The 23,441-nt window shown below is 37.5% G+C and overlaps 2 protein-coding genes across 4 annotated transcripts; one reads left to right on the top strand and one right to left on the bottom strand.

The window, feature by feature from the left end:
* The first annotated feature begins 12,115 nt into the window (after nt 1–12,115).
* LOC122002409 (E3 ubiquitin-protein ligase At1g63170-like) lies at nt 12,116–18,331 on the top strand. 3 transcript variants are annotated; one of them, XM_042557563.1, is made up of 5 exons: nt 12,116–12,267; nt 12,889–13,748; nt 15,792–15,917; nt 16,107–16,290; nt 17,878–18,331. In XM_042557563.1, exons 2-5 carry the CDS (start codon nt 13,147–13,149, stop codon nt 18,088–18,090), a joined length of 1,125 nt encoding a protein of 374 aa, XP_042413497.1. In that variant the 5' UTR covers nt 12,116–12,267; nt 12,889–13,146; the 3' UTR covers nt 18,091–18,331. The 3 variants fall into 3 exon arrangements, with proteins under 3 accessions (XP_042413497.1, XP_042413496.1, XP_042413498.1); XM_042557562.1 differs by having other exon boundaries at nt 15,996–16,290; XM_042557564.1 differs by having other exon boundaries at nt 15,996–16,290; nt 17,427–17,988.
* A 2,159-nt stretch (nt 18,332–20,490) lies between these two features.
* LOC122002408 (UDP-glycosyltransferase 75C1-like) lies at nt 20,491–22,418 on the bottom strand. Its single transcript, XM_042557561.1, has one exon. The coding sequence runs from the start codon at nt 22,174–22,176 to the stop codon at nt 20,758–20,760; it is 1,419 nt and encodes a 472-aa protein (XP_042413495.1). The 5' UTR covers nt 22,177–22,418; the 3' UTR covers nt 20,491–20,757.
* Nucleotides 22,419–23,441: the final 1,023 nt, after the last annotated feature.

The following is a 23,441-nucleotide window of genomic DNA, read 5'->3' as shown; positions in this document are numbered from 1 at the left end:
ATCAATTTCAAGTCTCAGGATATGCACTGCTATATGATTCACTCTCCTAAGTTAAACTGTGCAAGCTTAAGAATCTGAATTTTAAGTAGATACAATCGTTTCAGTTCTCTACCTATATAAGTAGATACACCTTTTAAGAGGTTGAGGGAACAAGTGCTAGCACAAGAGCATGTAACTCCAATGATTTCAAAATCTGAATTTTGTAGTGCAGAATTCAGAATCTGATCAGTGAGGTTTTGAAGCTGAAGTTGCAGAAACTGCAACTTAATTACAGCAACTATCATTTCAGAAATTGAAGTATCAATGGAGTTTTGATTTGGTACTGGCTTTGCAGTCTTATAAGATCTTCTTTACAGAATTTGTTGCTGAAGATGTTAGAATCCAGATTCCATTTACTGAAACAGCAGCATCTTACATATTTGATTGTTTTGTTTGATTCTATGATGCATTGCATTCTCCGAGACGACCAAAGTTTAAGTGTGGGGGAGGGAGCTCTTCTTCATGAGTAGTTGATTGATTATTTGAGCTTCCAAATGCTAGAATTGAAGGGAAAAAATAGTGTAAAAAAAATAGTGGCAAGGAAAAGAGTATCAAGATTCTATGTTAGCCATCAAATTGAAAGGGAGATTAGCTTGGTCCTTTGAATTGATAAAAACAAATGGTATTCATCTCTTTTCACATCAAAATGGCCAACTCATCAAGTATATTCCTCCAATACTCTCATCTTCTCAATTTTTCATTAAATTCTTTTCTTTTGCTTATTTCATTTACTTTCATTGTTCTTCTTGATTCCATTTCGATTCTTGTTGATAAAAATCCTTTTGATTCATGTATGCTAAGTTTATAGTGGTGGAGAATTAGAAAATAAGCAAGCTTATGGTAGTGAAATGTTGTGAGTTGCATTGAGTGAGATCCACTTTTACACATGTTTGAGTGTGAGAGCTAGAATAGGTAAATACCTTGTGAGATTGCAACTTGTTTAATTTTTCAATTGGATTGAAACCACTATACCTACTGATTATTGTTTGGATTGTATTCATGAATGTTTGTGACTTTTCTAGATGATCTTAGTTAATTACTTCTTACCATTTTCTAGGTATTACTAGGGAATTTGTGTGGAGATGATTTTTAGTTTTTCTTGACTTGAACGAGACGTCCAAGATTAATTGTGGGGGATTTGATAACTATGATTTTGCTACATTATTTTGATTCACAATGCATGTTTTTTATGGTATATTCATATCTTAATTTCACATTTACATCATATTTCATAATTGCATATAATATTGGACTTAATTGCAAATTAGCATATTATCATGATATTTGATGCTAATATTTGATTATTATTTTGTAGGCATCAAAAGGGTCACGAACCCGATCAGATCTGACCACATTTGGGCTCAAATCAAGGGCTAAACAAGTTGATCAAGCCTTCGAGTGATTTGGACCGTCCACTAATGAACCCAAGAGTCTATTAGCTATAAGCTTTTGAATTATACTTAAGTTAATATGACCAAGTCTTAGATGCCAAATATATGTTTGGTTCATCTCCGAAAGTTCCTTTCTCTTATTAGAATTAGAAGATATGTTATTAATTTCCATTTGTTACTTTATGGAAGAAATTGGATTTAAAGTATATAAATGACCAACCAATGCACCAGAACAGATAATAACCCTATTTCTCTTTATAACCACATTACTATTAAAAGAAACAAAATATCCATCCAAATACAGTTTAGAAACTGAAATTAAATTCATTCTAAAACTGGGTACATAAAGATAATTTCTTAAAACCAAACTTTTATTCCTATCAAAAGATAAGTAGACATCTCCCACTGCAACAACCGTCACCTTAGTAGCATTGCTCATATAGACAGCTATTTCTCCTTCAAATAGTCATCGGGTTTCTTGGAACTCCTACAAAGAGTTGTAGACATGATCAGTGGCTCCTGTATCTACACACCAGGTGTTGGTAGATAACACCGCCAAACATGTTTCAACTACTAGAGAATGAGATATACCTTTATTGTTCTCTTTCCTACGAGGACAGTCTGCCTTCCAATGTCTAGACTGCTTGTAGATGAAGCACTTGCCCTTCGGCTTCTTCATTCCAGCTTTTTGTCCTATACCTTGAGGTTTATTCACCTTCTTTGCTGAAACAGTCTGTTTCTTCTTCTTCTTGCCTTTCGACTTAGAAGTAAAACCATTTTCAGAATAGTGAATCTGAGAATTGTGACGAAATAGCCCTTCTGCTGCCTGAAGTTCTGTCAGCAGTTTTGCCAATGAATACATCCTTTTATTCATATTATAGTTCAGGCAGAAATGCTCAAAACTTCTAGGTAGCATTTGGAGAATCATATCGATCTGGGTTTCCCCATAGATTTCTCCTCCAAGGATTTGTATTTCGTTTAAATAAGTCATCATCTTTAGGATATAATCCCTTACAGGAGTCCCCTCTGTCATTGTGGTTGTCATTAACTTTCTCATAGCTTCTTGCCTAGCGGCCCGATCCTGGTGACCAAAGAGATCTTTGAGATTGTTCATTATATCATAAGCTGTTGGTAAATCCTGATGCTGATGTCGCAGCCTATTTGACATTGAAGCTAAAATGTAACACCGCGTCATCTCATATGCCTTTACCCATTTTCTATGATTCTCAATCTCCTCTTGGGTAGACTCACCATTAGGCGCATTAGGGCACTCCTCTGATAGTACAAACTTATAGCCCTCAGCAGTTAGGACAATGTCCAAGTTTCTTTTTCAATCTATATAATTGGGACTAGTAAGTTCGTTCTCTTTCAGTATGATGGCCAGTGGATTGAAAGTCATCCTAAGAATCACAAAATAAACTTTGGTCAAGACTCTAAATTTAAAATAATATTGATTCCTCACATAATACTATTTAAATTAACCAACACCTCAAATCACCATGAATTTTGCATGCCACGATAGTGTGGACGTATACAAAATCAAACATTTGTAAGAGGAGGTTTTACCCATTAATTTTATTCTTGTCAACCTAACTTTATGACAAATAAAATTAATAGTTGGTTTTCCTTTGGTCACACAAATAATAGTAGTGACTCCGATGGGGAGGATACTATTAGATGTACCTAAGTGTATACCATTACTTGACACTTAGTTCATTAAATAAAATTGTGCCCCTTCCGATGGGGAAGATCACATGCTCCTAATTAATTTCCTATAGTCATCCAAAATGGAAGTTTGATCTAGTGATCCACAAACAAACACATCCGATATGGAGGAAGACACTCAAAGCCAACACGCAAGTTTATTTGCATCACTTACAAACCAGTAATGGAGACCGTGGAATTTATTAAAAAATTCTTCTCCCACTTAGTTATTTAAGGTGAGGACTTTTGACCTAGTAAGCACACATCACACACATAACAGTAAATAAAAGCAATAAATATGGAAATTAATTTTCCAACTATTGTGGCATTTTCCATCACTGTCCTTCGCGTGCTGCCAGCCCTAGGGTTCATGCCGTCGGGTCCATCGAGCTTCCTTTTTCCACTGCGCTTCTGGTCCTCCAATAGTACCACACCTTGCAAGGATACGATCCACGAGAAAAATAGAATTTTATATATATCGATCCTATATTCCACAAAGGAATGTACATGTAATCTAGATCGAAACAAAAATGTAAAATCTTAAAACTAATACAGCTACTGCTGTATTTAATATATACAATCATGCACACACAAAAATGCCCTTGACATGTCCAAGAGTCCAATCACACACAATATCTGTAAGCCATAATAGTTGGAGCCTGCAACCATAGAGTTAGCATATCCTACTATTACCTGCCTAAATTATGTATGACATGTGCATAATTAAACTAAAAACCAAACACACAGAGGCAAACCCTAGCTCTGATACCAATTGTTGGTTGGTCCTAGGAAGATCGTACCGGCTCCACTGTACAAAAATTTTATACAAATGTCGAACATTTCCTAAACAACCTATTGTGTTCTTTAGAAATTAAATTAGGAATCGCAAACGGAACTTAACATTATTGATTCCAAATTTAACTTATCTGTTCTTAATGGTTTAGATTTGGATCGCAAACGATGCTTAACATTATTGATCCAAATCCACCTATGTTATAAATTTAATTAAATATTAATTTCCAAAATTGGCTTCCAGGACTGCATGGTGAGGCACTAGTCCTTCTTGAGTATGGGATCATCCACCACCGCCTAGACAAAGCCTTTTAAGGAAAGGTAATATTTAATTTCCTTATATAACTCTGGGTTTAACCAAAAAGAACAATCGAATCACAAATTCAAAAAACAAAAAAAAACATAAACTCGAATCATAGATTTGAAACTCTAGAATCATATGCCTCTTGTGTTTGGAATTCATACAAAGAAAAACTAGCATGATGCGGAAAACAATTACTAGTTATACCTTTTCTTTGTATGCTAATAACCTCGAGATCTTCTGCCGTATTCCTCGCCTCCTCTTGAACGTCGTGTGGGTGACGATCCTCCAAGATGAACACCACCCAAAAGCTTCTTCCTCCTTCTCTAAAATCCGACCACCACCACCACAAAGAAATAAAAGAGAGCAAGGAGAAAAGCAAGGGGAGAGGGCCGACCACAAGAGGGAGCACAAGCAAGAGAATAAGAATTTATGTATCATGAGACCTTTCCTCCCCTTCTTTTATAATACTTGCCCAAGGCATACAAGGAAAGATTTTTACGAAAAATTAAAATCTTCCTCTTGTTTTTCCTTTCCTCCTTTTTAATTCCTTTTTCTCCTCTTTGATTGATTTAATTGATTGGCCGGCCCCTTGCTTGGGCACCAAGCAAGGGTGGTCGACCCTAAGAGGAAGGAAATAAAAATCTTGTAAAAATTTTATAAGCAAAGAAGGAATGCTCTTATAAAATTTTACAAACTCTCTTTTAATCTCCTAATGTGGATGTTTAAAAAAGGAAAGTTTTCTTTATTTTAAAACAAGTTTTAAAATTTAAAACTTCTCATTTAAAATTTCCTTTTTTAACATGGTGGCAAAAAATGAAAGTTTCAAATTTAAAACTCTCTTTTTAAAAACCATGAGGATGGTTAAAAAAGGAAAGTTTTAAAACTTTTAAACTTTCTTTTAAACCATGTGTAACAATCCAAATTTCCTCATTTCGAGTCTTAAAAGTAATTTAAAAATATTTAAAAATGCCTTAGAAATATTCTAGAGAATTTTAGAAATTTTTAGAGTATTTTTATGCAATTTTTGGAGTTCATTTGGTATTTTTACCAAAAGGAGGAAGTTTCAAAAAAATAAATAGGTTTAGCCGAGGTTCGAACCTGCGATCTCCGGCCGAACCAACTCTTAAGCGAATCTGGCTGACCAAGTGTTCCACAGGTATTTCGTGAAAGAGTAAGGCATGAAATATTCTTAAGCAAAAGTTGATAACAGAAATAACCTAGGTTATAAAAAGGGAATCATTTTCTCTCCCCGAACCCTAACTCCTTTACCTCACCTTTCTCTCCCGACGGCGCGGCTTCTCTCGGGCAAAATCCGCAGCAGGAGCTAGGGCTTCTCTGGTGGCCGACCAAAGGGAACTCCGCGAGCTCTTCTCGGATCCGAGCTCCTCTCGTGAAGAAGGAAGCCATGAGCACGAAGAGGAGGCCAAAATCGCAAGCCAACCGAAACCCTAGAAGCATTAGAAGTCCTTCCTATTCGGTTGTAAGTCCAAGAACATCTCGGTAAGTTGCTTCTCACCTGCGGTAGGAGTAGTTTCGGATCTTGTTCTCCTTGAATTCAAAGTATGTTGTAGGATTTTTGTTTGGTGTTTTGGAATGTGCCGTGAGGAATTTCGGATTTGCTAGGGGTTTAGTTTCTTCTAGTATTCGAATTATACTATAAAGGCTATGGTTTAGGGCTTGCTGCTGTGGGGTTCAAAGGATCCGAGTTTGATTTGAGTTTCTTTTGAGCTTTCGGAATAAGATGTAAGATTAATGAGTTTGAAGATGCTACTGTGAGTTTTATAAGGAAGAAGAGAAGAGATTTGAATGAATTGAGCATGTAGTTGACTTCCCAGTTTTATAATCTGCATCTCATGTTTAGATTGTTTTTGTTTGTTGCTATCTCAATGTGCACCGTCGGCTCATTTTAAGCCTTTTAAATCCCGGTAGTTATGAAGTTACTGTCATGAAGTTTGATGCAGAACTGTTAGATTTAGAATTTAACAAAAGTTTAGTGTTGAATGGCCATGGGTGGTATTGGGAGTTTTCCTTCCTTGCCATGGATTGAAGCAGAGGCATTTTTCTGTTATTTTTTTATTGTTGTCGTGGCACACAACAATAAGAATTATCATGTTTTACTTCCTTACAGTAGGAATTTTTCTTACAGTAGAAATTGCTATATGATAAGCTTGAAGGTTGCATTCTAAGATTTTATATGATCAGCTTTCATTTTTCTATTTCGTTGCTATAGGTTTGAGCATGAGCAGTATTGAATTATGTTGCTATTTCCCTTGCTATTGAATATGCATGAGCAGATTTATTTCCTAGTTTTGTTTGCTATGAGTTGAGCATGACCAGTTCCTTTGCCACTAGATATGCATGGGGTATACTTTCTAGTTTTCCTTTGCTATTAGATTAACATGAGCAGCTATATATGTTATTTATTTCAAGCATTCAGATTTAAGTTTTTCTTGCCACCTCAATATGCATGAATGGTTTTATTTATAAGCATGTTATTTTATTTAGCATCTCAGCGCAGTTTTATTAAGCATTTCAGTGCAGATTTTGTTAAGTATCATAGTGCAGATCTTGTTAAGTATTATAGTATTTTGAGTTTAAGCAAAGTATAAGAAAGATAAAGAAAAGAAAGAAAAATGTCAATGCCTTAAGTAGATCCCAAAGTCAAGACTTTAGGGATTTTGGCACACAAGGTGTTTGTTAAAATGCGGAGGTATTATATATTAGAAGTAATAAAAGATAACAAGTATTTTACTTTTTTTTAGAGGCTAGTACCTGACTTCCAAGGTTGTCGTTAAACAAATCTAGGTGACCAATTCCAAGGTCTTGGCCTTGGTAAGACCAAGGTCTTTACCCTCGTAGGACTGGTGACTAGCTACCACCGTCCCTATTAGGGAGCGCGCATTGGTACTAAGTCTGGGCCCAAGAAGAGATTGATTATTATTTTGAAGTAATAAAGTATAAGTTTTTTTGGAACAAATGAAACAAGCTTCACTTATGTTTAGAGTCAGCGAGTTTAGTTCCTTTTAATTCGAAGCATGCAGTATTAGTTTTATTTGTTTCCTTATTAGTTTATTGAGCATGATTAGTCTTGTCATCCAGCATGCAGTTTTATTCTTGTATATCATGAGTATGCAAAATTTAGTGCTTTGCTACTAGATGAGCATGAGCAGCTTTTCTTTTTAAATCATTCAGTTTCCAGATTCTTTTTGTATACATGCATATCCGAGTTTTGTGAGTTAGATAGCACTTACTAAGTAATTTTGCTTATAGATTGCATTTCCTCTTACTGCAGATAAAGGTAAAGGGAAGCTATAGCCAGAAGGAAGGCGACAAGGGGATGTGTGGTGGATGTGCGATGCCTGGACTATGGAAGTCTTGGGGCTAGAAAGGAGTTCTTTTAGTTTTCTTTCCTTATTGCTATGTTAGAAGTATTTGGGATCGTGTATGATATCTTGCTGTTATTAGGACATGGTAGATGGATTGTGATCTCGTGTGACGTCACTAGTATAGTTCTCTTCTGTTTTTGGGTTATTTTTGATGTGAGTGGTGTTTGACACTTATTTAATTGCGTGGGTGTTTGATATATGTTCCAGCCACCTGTGGTTGATGTACACTATATATATATCTCAGTTTATGGTCACCGGTACAGGGGAGATGTTGCCGAAATTTTTCGGTAGAGACCCCTCGTGGTTTCGATCATACCGGTTAAGTAGAGTTAGTAGTTAAGTAGCGTCCACCTCTAGAGAGTAGTAGGGAGGTTTGGTCGTTACACCATGTGACCTAATTCAAATAAGGAAAGTTTTATAATTTAAAATCTCTCTTTTAAAACTTGTAGATATCTACAAAGAGAAGATTTTAAAAATTCAAAACACCCCTCATAATTTGAATTATGTAGCCGACCCCCTTTGCAAGACTTATGGTCGGCCCCTTTAGAGAAGATTGTGGCCGACCCTTGGCTTGGTCACCAAGCCTTGGGTCGGCCCCCTATTGGACACCAATATAAGCTTTTCATGGGTGGATATGAGGCATTAATGAAGCTACGACAGGGACCTAGAGGAGATATTGATTTTAGCCTCCCGACGAGCTTGAGTATCCCGTGTTCGCCCCGAACACACAACTCAAGTTCATCAATAACAACTCATTCCACTAGAAAATTATTATTGCACTACCGAACTAATCTCAAATTATATTATGGGCTCCTTCTTATCATGAGTGTGTTAATCTCCCTGTGTTTAAGATATCGAATGTCCACTAATTAATTGAGTTATTGACAACTCATTTTAATTAATGTCTTAGTCCAAGAGTAGTACCACTCAATCTCATCATCATGTCGGACTAAGTCCACCTGCAGGGTTTAACATGATAATCCTTATGAGCTCCTCTTAGGGGCATTCTCAACCTAGATTACTACGACACAGTTTCATTCTATAATCAACAATACACACTATAAGTAATATCATTTCCTAACTTATCGAGGCTTTTGATTTATCGAGCTAAATCTCACCCTTTCATAAGTTAAAGAAATAAATACTAAATATATGTGTTTGTTATTATATTAGGATTAAGAGCACACACTTCCATAATAACTAAGGTGTTGTTCTTTTATTAAGTCAGTATAAAAAGAACTTACCTTAAATGATCCTACTCAATACACTTAGAGTGTACTAGTGTAATTTATTAGTCAAGATAAATTAATACCTAATTACACTACGACTATTCTAATGGTTTGTTCCTTTCCATCTTAGTCGTGAGCTACTGTTTATAATTTATAAAGAACCAATAACATAATCTTCTGTGTGTTACACCACATACCATGTTATCTACAATATAAATTAATTGAACAACTATACTTAGCATATAAATATAGACATTTTTGACCAATGTGATTCTTTATTTCAAAATAAATGTTTACAAAAGTTAGACTTTTAGTATACACACTAACAGTTTGCAACCTTGCAACCCCAACATAAGTGCGGGGGATTTGATAACCATAATTTTGCTACATTATTTTGATTCATAATGCATGCTTTTAATTATCTTTTCATAGATTGAATTCATATATACATCGTATTTTATAATTACATTTGATCTTGGACTTAATTATAAATTAGTCAATTATCATGGTATTTGATGCTAATATTTGATTATTATTTTATAGGCATCAAAAGGGGCATGGTCCTGATCAGATCATACCACACTTGGGTTCAAATCTAGGGTGAAATGAGGCGATTAAGCTCCAGAACAATAGTAGTCGTTCATTCAAGATTGGAGCAGATCTATGCCATCCATTGAAGATCCGGCTCATTCAACCTAATGAGGAGTAGATCTGGTCCGTAGATGAAGATCATTACCTTTGGATCAGATTTTAGGTGATCTTCCACAGTTGATTGAGCTCCGAGCATTCTCAGCCATCCGATCAGATTGGGAGAGGATTTAAAAGCTTTGAGAAGCTACAGTGCTTCCTTGGGCTCGGCGAGTTTGCAATTTTGGCACTGTTCCTTCTTCTTCTTCACAACGACAACCGACGCTCCTTCCACAATTTCTGATCCAAGAGCTAGCGTTCTTCTCCGATGGCGATCTCGAGCTGCCGGCGTTCATCTTCCAAGATCAGAGAGTGACAGAGGGAGGTTTCTCAGCCGCGACTTGGATTTTGTTCACCACCGCATTCTTGATTGTGGGAGGTTTCCAATCAGCGAATATCACATTCAACACAGCTTCGAGGGAGGTTTCTTGGAGTTTCTGAGCCTTTTCCGATCTTCATTATGTAGCTAAGCTAAGTAGATCTGATCAATCAAATTAGTTTTACAATTCACAGAATCTTTGCTCTGTTCTTCGGCTGATGAGATTATCAGACGAGTGTGAGCTGCAAGGGAGGTTTCTTGGAGCTGTGAGCGTTCCCTGGTGATAGTTGGAAGCTTGGTTGATTGTTCATTGGATGTTTGAGGGGAGGTTTCGGAGAACAACTCTGTTTAACAATAGAGAGGAGAGGGTTTATATCCGGATTAGGGTTGTGGAATGTCATTTAGGTTTAGTTTTCCTTATCTTTGCTTTTGAATTATCCATGAATTTGCTCAGATTTGAAGATCTGATAGTTAGATTGCAATTTATTTATTTTTTCCTTTAATTTCATATTTTGTTTCTACAAGTTCATGTTAGTTTTAATGCTTGAATTTAGTAGATCTTTGTCTATTCAGTGAATAAATTGTTACTAAGATTGAATTAAATGTTGAATGCTTAATTTGATGTTTCTGGTTGTGTATTTCTATTCAATGTTGCTGTGATGGAGTATTTGATTTCAATTGTTGAATTAAGAGTAATTGAGAATTGGATGATACTTCGGTTCTTATAAGTTGTTTGAGATTTCAAGTTCACATGTTACTTGTTACCTTTGTTCTGTGAATTATTGGATTGTTATGGCTGACATTGAGTCAAGTTGTGAATGAATCACTTGAGCTTTTTATTGTTTACCTCTATTTCACATTGTTGAATGAAGTTGAGAATGAGATACTTGTAGTGTGAGCTTAATAGTTGAATTTGGATGTTATTGTGAATTGGGGGATATTTTGGTTTTTACAAATTAGTTTGAGTTCTTAAGTTTCGTAGTTATTGCGATTGTGAATTGAGAAGATAGTAATTGACTCATTTGACTCAATGATGCATTAGATTCTGAATTGAATTGTTGTAAGTTTGATGAGATGTAAGAGAATAATGTTTATATGAGAGTTAGTGCCACTGACGTCGGGCATGCCCAACTAGAAGATCGTACGACGGAAACTTCCACTGTCACATCAGAGATATGCTTGGTCTGTTAATATATTGTGTCAGGGACACTTTACTGACAAGTCTTTTTAAGGAAAACTTTAGAAAGCGTGCTCGCCTTAGGGAGCGTGCACACGTGTTACAAGAGCTCTATATAAAGGGGGTCCAAACATTGACGGAAGTATACGATATACACTATTCGTGCTACACTGTTCACTCTTGTTGTTGCTCCGCCTTGTACATCATCGTTGGTGACTGACTTGAGCGTCGGAGGGCCAACGTAGGGGACCCCTTTCCTGACTTGGCACTGACATCATCTGAATTACAGGGGAAGTTTTTTTTTTTTAATGGTTCAGATTATTTAATTATTTTTATTAATGATTATGATGTAATGTTTATCATTGTCTAAATTCTATAAATAAGGAATTTTCTCTATTCTCATGCTTAAATTTCAAAATCTCAATAGCTTTTAATTCATTTCAAATGGGCAAAGAAATTCAAATCAAGATCAAGATATTCAATTTATTAATGATAAATCGTAAATTTTAATACTCAAAATATAGAGAAGCACTAATGATAATATTTCTAAGATTCAGAATATTTTTTAAAACGGTAAGGAATACGTAAAATAATAATTTTGAATCATGAAAAACTATAAACCTTAGATAATTAAAATTAAGCATTGACCTATTAAAAATTATCAAACTGGTGTTTTAAACTGTCAATTTCGAACGTAATAAAAACCAGATCGATTGCTCTTTTAATAAAAAATTCAAAATGGCATGTACCTTTCACGCTTTAGGAAAAACAAAGAGCCTTCTTAATTTTCACCCCTTCTTTAATATCTTTTTCATTCACAAAACTCTAGCAATAGAATTCTCATTCCCTAACCATCGATATGAGTCAATTCGTGCTCTAGCTAAGTCACACACCGTTCGATCTAGATCCTACGCTCAAGATGTCTTGCAGCGTGCACAAGCACGCCCGAGGATTCTGACCATACGTAAGCGCAGGAGAGGATTCCGGTCAGACCAAATAAAATGGAGCCGGTTGGTCCGTCGATCTGCACCGTCCAATCTATTTCCACCACATCCAACCCCGATCGGACGGTATCAAGGCATCTTCCATTGCCATCCATGGACGAACACGAACAGCCCAACAACTGCCGGAGTACAATAAAATAAAGCGGCAAAATTCCCCCAAATCGGACGAGATTAAGTGCGGAGAGGGAGAGAGCTTACGATCGAAGGGGGCACGGGTGTGGAAGCAAGGATTCGTGTGAGTTTTCTGATTTCCCCTTTCCGCCTCTTGTTGATTGCACATCTTTGGTTCGTCGGCGGTGTATTCTTGTGGGATTCATCAGGATTTGGTCTTATTTCTCGATTTGTTGTTTGACTTTGTTCTATAGATTCGTATGTTGGATTACTATGAGACTGCACATCTAATTTGGTAGGATTTTAGCTCTGTCGCTAATATGCCCCGCTTTAGTTATTCCTCATTCATTGTCCTCCATTTAATGTTCATTGTGTGCGGTAATCCGGCGGTAAAGGTTATGAGAGCAATGGCGCGTAATCGTACTTCATGTTGGTAGGATATTACATCTATTGGTTGAAGATAAGCTCATTTTGAAATTCTTGTGAAGTTCCTTCTTCAACCTGATAAAATTTGCTATAGGTTGCAGAGATGAGGGACTATGGGTTCCAATGCTTGCCTTTTCTGTAGCTCAGTTTATTATCAAGATAATATGTAGTTCACTTATGAGCTTTTCCTTTTATTCTGTGTGGAATATATAGGTTGGAGAATTTATTGTTGTATATGCCTGAGCTTGTATTTGCTTTTCTCTTGAAACTATAGCAACTTTAGTTCATGCGCTTGGCTAATTTACACTTTTGAGTGCAGAATACACACATTTATAGGTTGGCTATATCGGTCTCAAGTGTTTTGTGAAGAAGAATGGCGCGTGATAGGTTTGCTTATAGGTGAACAGAATCTCAGAAAATAGCTAAATAAAACTGAAGGATTGAAGTTAAGCATCTACCAGCTCGCGAAGGAACTGCAGGCTTTCGCATTCTTCTATACTCTCCCATTATTGAATCTTTATGGATTTCGACATAGGGAATAAGCTGTGAGCATCGAACTGATAGACACCGTTTGCTGATGGATCGAGTAAATAACTTAAATGGACTTGAATATGTAATTGGTATATCAGGTACTAATGATGCTTCAACCTCTATCCCTGTGCAAGCTGATCACAGTAACCCATGTGGAACACTTAGTGAAGATAACCCTTCTACAAGCAGTCCAGCCTCTCAATTGGTTGTGTCATCAACAAATGCGTCTAATTTGACAAATTCATCTTTGACAAGAACAGAGAACCATGGTCGTCGCAACAGAAGTCCTTTGAACTCTGGTTTGTGGATTACAGTTGAGCTTGTTGCTAGTGTAAGCCAAATTCTAGCAGCTGTCATTGTGCTATCATTGTCAAGACATGAGCATCCACGAACTCCATTATCTGCGTGGATCATAGGGTATACAACAGGCTGTGTTGCTACACTGCCACATCTTTATTGGCGCTACCTTTATCGCAGTCGTCAGAGACCTGAGCAAGATCCAGCACATTCCAATCAGGAAACTACAAGGAATAACCATAATGACTCTAGCTCCTATGCTGATGGAGCTGGCACTCACAACCCACAACAAGAAAATAGTCACAATCCAGCATTGGAGCTGGGGCAAGCTAATGTAAATCCTAGCCCAAGGTACTTAAAAGTAACTGGTTTAGTAAACTAAATACAATTTTCTTATTCCATTATTTGGGTCTAGTTTCATGGTTTGCTTATTTATTCTATCTGAAATTTTTTATTGATTCATTTTCAGTGCCGGATCGTGTTGCCAGTTTTCAGTAAATTTTCATGGATTAAGTTCTTTTCCTAATGTTATATTCTATTCTTGCACTTTTTAATTTTTGTTATATCATGATAATCTGATTGCTTTAAGTTCTTTTTGGATTGGATAGTGTTACAGGAGATTCCAATCTACATTTTGAATCATTATAGGGTTTATATAATCAGTCGATATATAGCATTATGCTTCTGATACAAATAAACTAAAAATTCTATTACGGGAGAGAAATTTGGTAGAATTCTAACAAATGATAAAATGGACATAAATTAAAATATTATTGATATGTTCAAATGGAATCTAATTGATTGTATAGTTTGATAAGTTGGATCAAATATAATTGAAAATGTGGGGTTTACTTTGGTAGTACAGAGGCAAAGAAACTTCTACTTAACATAGTTAAAAATGCTTTAAATGATCAGTGTGCTACCAGCAATATTGTCTTAAAGTTTAATTAGGGATGTATACACGCAGTTACTGCAGGTAGTTTGGACTTATGTCTTGTTATCTTAGTGCTGGTTGTGTCATGTGCTCAATTGCTTTATTTTACAAGTTTTAGAGTTATGAATAATTACAAGGAGGCATATACTAATGAAAGTCTTAATTGATTTGACAATTTCAAATGAATGTTTTGCCTTGTATTTTATTATTCTTATTTTGTTTAATTTCCTTTCTCAGATTTTCCATTTAGAATAACAAATTATAATCGATGATTTTAAGTCATGATCAATAGTACGTAGATCCTTATTCAAAGGGGTCAAGTCAACACTGTGTTGTTAGCATGGCCAACACATCACTAAATAGTCTCGTCCAGGCCTGCAATTGAGATCCCAGCCTGAAACGAGATTTTAAACTTGCTACATAGTGCTCAGAATTGGAGCACATGTCATCTATCTTTATTTCACTGGTGGCATGTAGGTATTGGTCAATTACATGATCTTCTACCATTTAACAAATTCTTCTTTTACAAAGATAGAATCATGAGAATGGTTGTATCAATAAAATGCTAAAATAGTGGCTTATTAAAGCAATTCTATGCAGCTAACCTCAATACTGTGAATCCACCCCTTCTATGATTCTACCTATAATTTGATGTGATAAACAATCACAATTTCACCAAAATCCAGATTTAATTTCATATATATGAACTCCTAGCTATCCAAGGAGTGTTTTACTTTTAAACCTCTCACTACTCTTCTCCTTAATCTAACATAGTGTCAACTCTCATATTAGTTGATCTAAACAAGTGTGATCTTCCTCGAGGGTGAGTCATCAATTCACACCCATAATTCATACAATGTTTGGTTCATGGAGGGAATAATAATACCTAGGGAAGGGAATAATAATCCCTACGCTTAATTCTTCCATTTCATGTTTGGCTGGGCATAACAAGCCCAAACGCAACATATGAATTGCTGAGATAATATTATTATCACAAACAAGGTTTGAGCATAGGGCCTCTTGCTCTACTATGTTAAAGTTGAGTGGCTAACTACTTATTCTAAAAGCTCAAGATAATAGGATAGTGACCACACAGCGACTTATATTTGTATATCTATATTCTTAATGCTTCCATTTCATGTTTGGCTGGGCACAACAAAGCCCAAACACAACATATGAATTGTTGAGATAATATGATTATCACAATCAAGGTTTGAACTTAGTGAAGTATTGATTATGACAGCATTGCTTCTTGTATGTTTGGCGTTGGTTAATAGATCTTACCAAAGAAAGATTTGTAGAAGTGAACTTTGTATTAAGCTTATACTCGTTGAAAATTTATTACTGACTTGGATGCTTAATTCAATGATTTTTATGTTTGACACAATCTTATGTCCATGCTATTTATTGTTTAGTATAATTTGGTTACAATAAACAATTTCACATATTTTTGTTTCCAGGATAAATGCAATAGTTGACAATTTCAAGATGGCATTGGATTGCTTTTTTGCTGTGTGGTTTGTTGTTGGCAATGTGTGGTTGTTTGGGGGGCGCTCCTCTGCCCATGATGCCCCAAACTTGTATAGGTATGTATGTGCAAGATACTATTTTCTTCTTGATCATGTAGAATTTAGAGATTCACATTTTTGTCTTCTTGTTCTCAGATTATGTATGGTCTTCCTTGCATTCAGCTGTATAGGATATGCTTTGCCTTTCATTCTTTGTGCAATGATTTGTTGTTGCTTGCCTTGCATTATATCTATTATGGGGATAAGAGAGGACACAACTCATGGTAGAGGTGCTACCTTGGAATCAATCAATGCACTTCCAAGTTACAAGTTCAAAACTAAAAGAAGGAAAAATAGAGGGCATGTAGAAAGTAACTTGGATGGCCATTCCGGAGATGGGATATTGGCTGCTGGTACTGATAAGGAACGAACTATTTCTGCTGAAGATGCTGTAAGAATTCTCTTTTTCTTTGTTTTTAAGTTTTCATCCATTTTGCATATGCTACAATGTCACTATTAATTATTAGAAGGCCATTACAATTTCCAAAGTTATTTAACCTGTTAGCAAGGTACTGTATAATAAATACGAACATTCGAGCGCAGTTCTCATTTTGGCAAGTTTGTCATTATTGCTACATGACCATCACCTCAACACTGGAGATCATTAGAATAGCCTCTGTACATAGGTTGGTAAATAGCCTTCAATATCCATACTCATTGTGACCGGACTCTAATGTTACTCTAAACTGTGCAATCCTTGATGATGTCATGAATTGGTGTTGCGGAATGCTCATGTGACCTTGCCAACATTGCAAAATCCCTCATATTATCTCAACCTGTCTTCACTGTAGTTGTGCTGCCCTTGAGGATGTCTATGTGTTAGTTGGTGGCAGAATGGTAAACCTCACCCATGTCAACACAAAATGTCATCGAAGATAGGTCACTAGTAAGTTGGTTTGGGTGTAGTGAAGCAGCTTCTAAGTAATTGTTGCTTTATGTTAAACACAAATTCATTGCCTATTGCGTTATACATTTCTACCAAAGGATCCATGCCTGATGAGTATCTAAAAGGAGAAAATAAGTTCCATGTTTTGTTTTCTTGCTTAAGATCCCTACAAAGTAAATATTCTTTATCATCAAATCATAGCATGGAATTATTGGAAGGGTGCAGACAACACTTATTTGCCATGGATTCAATCTGCATGTGGAACAGAATATCCCTGTTGTACCCAACTAGGGGCCAACTTGAACAAACCTTCACCGAGTCAACATAACATTAAGTGTCAAGCTAATCCTTACTGCTGGAGAAAGGAAATGCAGCAATGTCAACAAGAAGCCTCATGAGGAACAGCATAGTTATTTGTGACCCTTTTGTTCTGGATATAAGCATACAAAATCTTCTGATTCTACTCAATATATCAGTATAGCAGACCATTTTTTAATTGTTACTTCACAGTTGTTTTTCAGTTAAACTACATCTGAATTATCTGTCCAAATTCCTATTTCAGTCATCATCATGTTTTTCACTTTAGTGCTAGAGAAACATAGTTGTGAACAAATTAGAATTTGTGGTGCATCTACTAACAGGAGAGAAGCATGGTTGTAATAATCGTCTTTGGTGGTGCCATGATACAAATGATTGCAAAGGCTATCTAAGAATGAGCTTCGAAATGCTTAGGGTGGCAATTTGCCATCATTGGCCGCAAAAAGGTGAAATCGTCATCTCGGCAGCCCCGCCAGGGTGACCTCCCACTGGGGGCGGCTTGGCCCAGCAACTACACTGCATGCAAAGAGAGGTTGAGGAAACCAGCAGGGCATTCCATACCCATTGAGAATCGACCCGAGGTCTATTAGCAGCAATTTTCCATAATGACTCAATAATAACTTGAGGTCTAGGATAAAATGTTGCTTGTATTTTTTGATGCATCTTTCTCAGCTAAATACCCTCCATGACTGTATATCTCACGGTTTTGGCGAACTTATAGAATCTAGATACATTTTCTCAGCTGAATCCTAAACTCTGCTATGCTTGCTGTAGGCTTGTTGCATTTGCCTAACAAAGTACGTTGACAATGATGAATTGCGTGAACTTCCCTGCACTCATTTTTTCCACAAAGAGTGCATAGATAAGTGGCTCAAGCTAAATGCACTCTGTCCCCTTTGCAAAACTGAGGTGGGGATCACCAACGCACAACTTTCAGACACAGAGGCAGGAATCCATCATTTGGTAGAAGGATTTGCTGAGGTATAAATTCAGCTCTAGAGGTACAATACATGCCTTCTTTTGTGTTTTCGTGCAAGATAATACTATATCGAACTTGATAAGAAAGCCTCCAATATTCTTGTCACTTAGAGCTTTGGCCACTAGTTTCCCAGTGTTTTGTATATCGCACATGTATATAAAGATGCCAGCAAATGTTATTTAGAGGACATTGGACAAATTGTTGTCTTAGGTGTTTCTTCTTTTAATGCATAATGGATGTATGTCTCAAGAGTTAGATAGATCTTATACACCTTTGCAGATTTCTGCATTCTAAAGTGCCGAACATACAATTGTACACATGCAAACTGAGAGGCTTCTTATCGATTTAACTCTTCCTTTTCGTAAATCATTCCGGTCGTAAATACTCTTACTATGGTGGTTCTGAAATTAAGGGAAAATGTGAGTTTCAGAGAATCTGAGGTGAATCTACAGTGATGGAAATGAGGCTGAACTTGTATAGAACAAACATGAAGGAAGCATGATCAACCATTTTGATACCGTGTTAACACGAGGTATTGTGGTTGAAGTTATCTACACTGATTCCTCAAGATTTACTCGATTTATAGACGATCGAGTTGGGCTAAAATTGTAGAGAAAATAGGACAAAAACCAAATTAAGGTTGTTATCTAGACTCTGTAAGTTGTAGATCATGATCAGTTCCATTAAATCAGATCTTCTAACAAGGGGAACTTCCATGGCGAGGCTGACTTGGACCCCACCACCATCATTGTCCTTGTCGACATCGGAGAGGCAAGCAAATAATAGCAATGGTGGTGACCCGTGTCACACTGCTCATAAAAAGAGGATGTATCCTAATTAGTTGGGATGATTTGAATCTGAAGAATAGCGTGTTACATTTCAATATATTTTTGGCAAAAATCAATAAGGCGTCTCAAATTTTACAAATCATTATAGACGTCTTTTTTTCAATGATTTTATTTTTAAAATACTCCTTGACTTAACATTATTATAGCAACTACCAATAACTATACAATACTTAAAAGCTACTAAATAGCTATTATAACTGGTAGAAACTACTCAATAGTAGTTACAATATATTTATGTGAGTTTAGGATTTTAAAATTAATAATGGGTAAAAGCTATCCAATAGTTGTTATAAAATGTATAAACTATTGAGTAACTATTACAACGTGTTTAGGATGAATTTGGAATTTAGGATTTACATCGAGTAAAAGCTACCTAGTAGTTATTATAATATATTTAGGATAAATTTAGAATTTAAGATTTATGATTTAGGATCTCTAAATATTATTATATCAAAATATTATTTACCAACTTGATAAAAATTATTTAAATTTCATCAAAATTATTTTAAATAAATTAAAATCATTTTAAAATAATTGTAGAAGCTATTATTTAGTTGCTACAACTCTAAACCCCTAAATTTACTATAAGCACAATATAGTTGCTAATAAATAGCTTATATACATCATAATTACTACTGGATAGATTTTATATGTGTAAATCTTAAATACGTTTTAATAACTACTGAGAAATTTTTACATGTTTTAACAACTATTGATAGTTGTTAGAGCAATATCGGTTTAAGGTTATTTTCAAGAGAAAATCACTGACGTAGTGTCTATTTGATTTTTTTTTTTAATTTTGAAAAAAGGGGCTCATTTGATAATTTTTTAAATTTGGGACCCCTTTTGATATTTGCCAATTGTTTTTTTTTATAAAAGTAAACCTGCCTAATTATGAGAGGGTCAAATTTGTGAGAGGAATTCTATCAAATCAGTCCATTTGGGTGTCACTCAGCTGCCTTGTTGATAAGTTGATGGATTAGATTGGGTGTCACTCAGTTGCCTCATTGACAATTCGATAATTTAACTTTATAGAGTGCCCATGTAGCCTGTAGCCTGTAGCGGCATGAATTATGCCTTTACAATTTTTAACACACTTTTTCTTGTCAAAACACCTATCTAGATAGATTAGCTTATCATTTTTGAATAATCATCACTAATGTCTTTGCAATTAGTAATATTGTAGATATACAGTATGTCACCTTTTTGGATGTCCATATATCCTTTTGGATAAATTTATTCTTTTGATAAGAAATTTAAGATTAGACCTTTTTCTCTTTAAGATGATATTATCTCATTCTTTTAAGATATTATTATTTAATTATATAAAATTTCAAAGTAATCAACTTTTAAAGCGAGAAGAGTTCAACAAGAGGAGAGACTCGATTTTTAGTGTATTTGTCTTTTTAGTAACAAAGATGAAGGGATTATTATTCGTAAGGGTGTAGGGTATCTTGAAAGAATTTTGTTTTGAAGGTGTTTTTTTACATTGAAAAATAATATATTCAAGAAAAAAAATTTAATTAAATATTAAGAATAGGCTTATAAAATGATGAAACCTACGGAAAATGAGCATTTCATTCCTTAATTAATAGGAATTGCTTGTTCCTTATATCGGCTGACGCAAGCACAGGTTCTACCGCTCCTCTCCCGCTTGAAACTCGATTTTTTAATGGCTAAAAACTCTATTTCCTGTTCTAAAACAAATTGTGATGCAGCCGAGACAGAAGAGAGAGTGGGGCAGGACAGGATGTGATGGTTGCTTTGTTTGTCACTCTGCTTCTCATTGGATAGGAAAGATGTCACAAGCTCTCTACCCAACTCCAATTATTGGGAGGCCGCCGCAACGAAGGCCCTTAGATTGCGATCGGACGACCCACCTTCCGCTACGGCCTCCCGCGCCTTATGCTTCCACATCTCCGCGCTCCTCCTCATCCCCGCCGCCCCGCCGCCTCCCATCGCGATCTCCACGCACCTCCTCAGCTCCTCCGCCGTGACCACGCCCTCCGCGTCTGACTCAGCCCTGACGCCGGCGCCCCAGATCTCCATCAATCGCGCGTTTGTTCCCTGGTCCGTCCACTGCGGCACCCCCACCGTGGGCACGCCGCACACGAGGCTCTCCAGCGTCGAGTTCCACCCGCAGTGCGTCACGAAGCACCCCACCGCCGGATGCGACAGCACTCTCCCCTGCGCACACCACTCCACCACCATCCCCTCCGCCCCTGCTTCCCTCAGGGCCGCCTCCAACTCCCCCTGCGCCTGCTCGTGATCCTTCCTCACCACCCATAGGCTCGCCCGTTCGCTCTCACGCAACCACCGCACGAACTCCTCCGTCTGCCGCTTCTTGAAGGCCGCCAAGCTCCCGAACGACACGTACACCACCGACCGCTCCGGCTTCGCGTCCAGCCACTCCATGTACTTCTTTTCATCCGGCCTGAACAGATCGCCTAGCGCATCGAACTCTGGCTCATCCTTTGCGGCCTCCAGAAGCGACGGCGGTACCATCGGCCCGACCGGTATCAGCTTCACCTTCCCTGCCGATACCGCCAGCGTCTCCGTTTCCAGCTCGCCGAACGTGTTCACCAGCACTGTCGCCGCCGAATCAGCTTCTTCCCTGTCGAGCACCTGGAACAATTGCTCGAACAGTTTGAGCACCACCGAATAGGGGTCCTCGTCGCTGGTGATGCCGAAGAACGAAGGCAAGTCCCGGATCTTTAGAGGGGGAAGGCTCGGTAAGTTGACCTCGAAGAGCGGGTCATGGCTATGCGTTTTGATGAGGTCCTCATAGCCGTGGAAGTAGTGGTAGTAGATGGCGAAGGCGGCGGCGGACTGGATCCAGTAGACGGCGGAGCGGACGCCGTGGCCGCGCGCGACGTCGTCGGCCCACCCAAAGAACATGTTGTATATGATGCAGGTAACGGGGCGGCCGAGCTCGTCTAGGCGGCGGAGGAGGGCGGCGAGCGAGGCAGAGCTGGCAGACCGAAAACGGTCGCAGGCCTCGGAGGGGCAGTGGATGTTGGAGTCGAAACCGTCATCGTAGCCGTCGGAGAAGGGGAGGTAGGAGATGAGTCCGTCTTCGACTATCTCGTCGGCGGCGGATGCTGGGAACATGAGGCGGTGGCCGTAGATAGAGGTGGAGAAGGTGACTCTGGCGGAGGTGGTTCGCGCCAGGCGACGGCTGAGGTGGAGGGCCGGATTCACGTGCCCCTGCGCGGGGTAGGTCAACACAAGAAAGTGCTGCGCCATTTATAAGAAGCTCGACTTCCTCAGCGCTTCACGATACAGAGAGAGGCCGAGCTTCCGTATATATAGATAGAGTAAGAGAGAGATGGAGCAGTAGAGGCGATCGGCGATGGGGTGGTGTGCGTGTGCGCGGTCGTCACTCGCCATAGACGACATCGCCGGGAGACTTAACGATGACGTCTGGCGTGACGACCGAAGCACATCCTGACAAGTAACAACCAACCACAAGTAACAACCGACCCATGTTTTGAAAATCGGAGAAAATTATTGAACCGGAGAAATTACCGGATCGAAATTGTTAAGGTTCAACTTATATATATATATATATATATATATATAGATATATATATATATATATATATATATATAATCATAATTCAATTCTGATTCAACCTAAGATTTTGATCATTTAAAACGATTTTGACTGATTTTAAATGATTTTGATCAATTTTGACTAATTTTTTTATTTTTTCGATTTTAATGGATGACCGAATCGGATCAAGAGTTGATTTACGATTTAATCGATCGGACCGGCCGATTCAGTCAGATTTTCTCAACACTGCAACCAACCCTAAAGAAGGCGATATAAAATTATTGGAAACAATTCTCGGAAAAAAGAAGAAAAAGAAAAGACATCTGAGAAATTTTTACCTGGTAAGTGTCTTTTTGATGTCCTAATTAAGGAAAACGCTATTTGGTCTCAGTCGCTGGGTTATATGGACTCAAGGAGCGATTAAATTTTCATTCCGTATCTATCAACATTTCAAATGTCTATTATCCATTTACTTGGCAATTTTTTTTTAAATTTTCAACCCCTTATGATTAAAAAGTCCAATAAAATGTAAATATTAATATTATTAAACAATAGCTATATAATAACATTAATTATCCCTGATTTAAAACATAAAACATTATTATTATTATTATTATTATTATTATTATTATTATTATTATTATTATTATTGATCTGGCGGTAAGAACAGGGACCCCCTCTGAGGAAAGTCAACACCACGTGGAAGCCAAAGGGCCGAACGGCCGACCAGAGAAGATGAGACCGGTCGACCGAACGGGGTCTCATCGGAGTCAAAGGCACCTGGCGAGGAGTTGGGATTCCGACGCTCCTGTTGAACAGGATTGTACGGCCGAGCAGGTAGCCCACTCAGCCGAAGGCATAAGGTAGCAATACTGCGAACAGTCTCCACAGAGTATACTACCGGGAATCTCCTAAGTGGACCAGCACATATGACCGGCCGGATGTAAGGGGACAG

This window comes from Zingiber officinale, chromosome 7A (genome assembly GCF_018446385.1).
Source record: "Zingiber officinale cultivar Zhangliang chromosome 7A, Zo_v1.1, whole genome shotgun sequence".
Classification (NCBI taxonomy): domain Eukaryota; kingdom Viridiplantae; phylum Streptophyta; class Magnoliopsida; order Zingiberales; family Zingiberaceae; genus Zingiber; species Zingiber officinale.
Note: the sequence above shows the minus strand (reverse complement) of the source record. Positions and strands in the feature narration are given on the sequence as shown.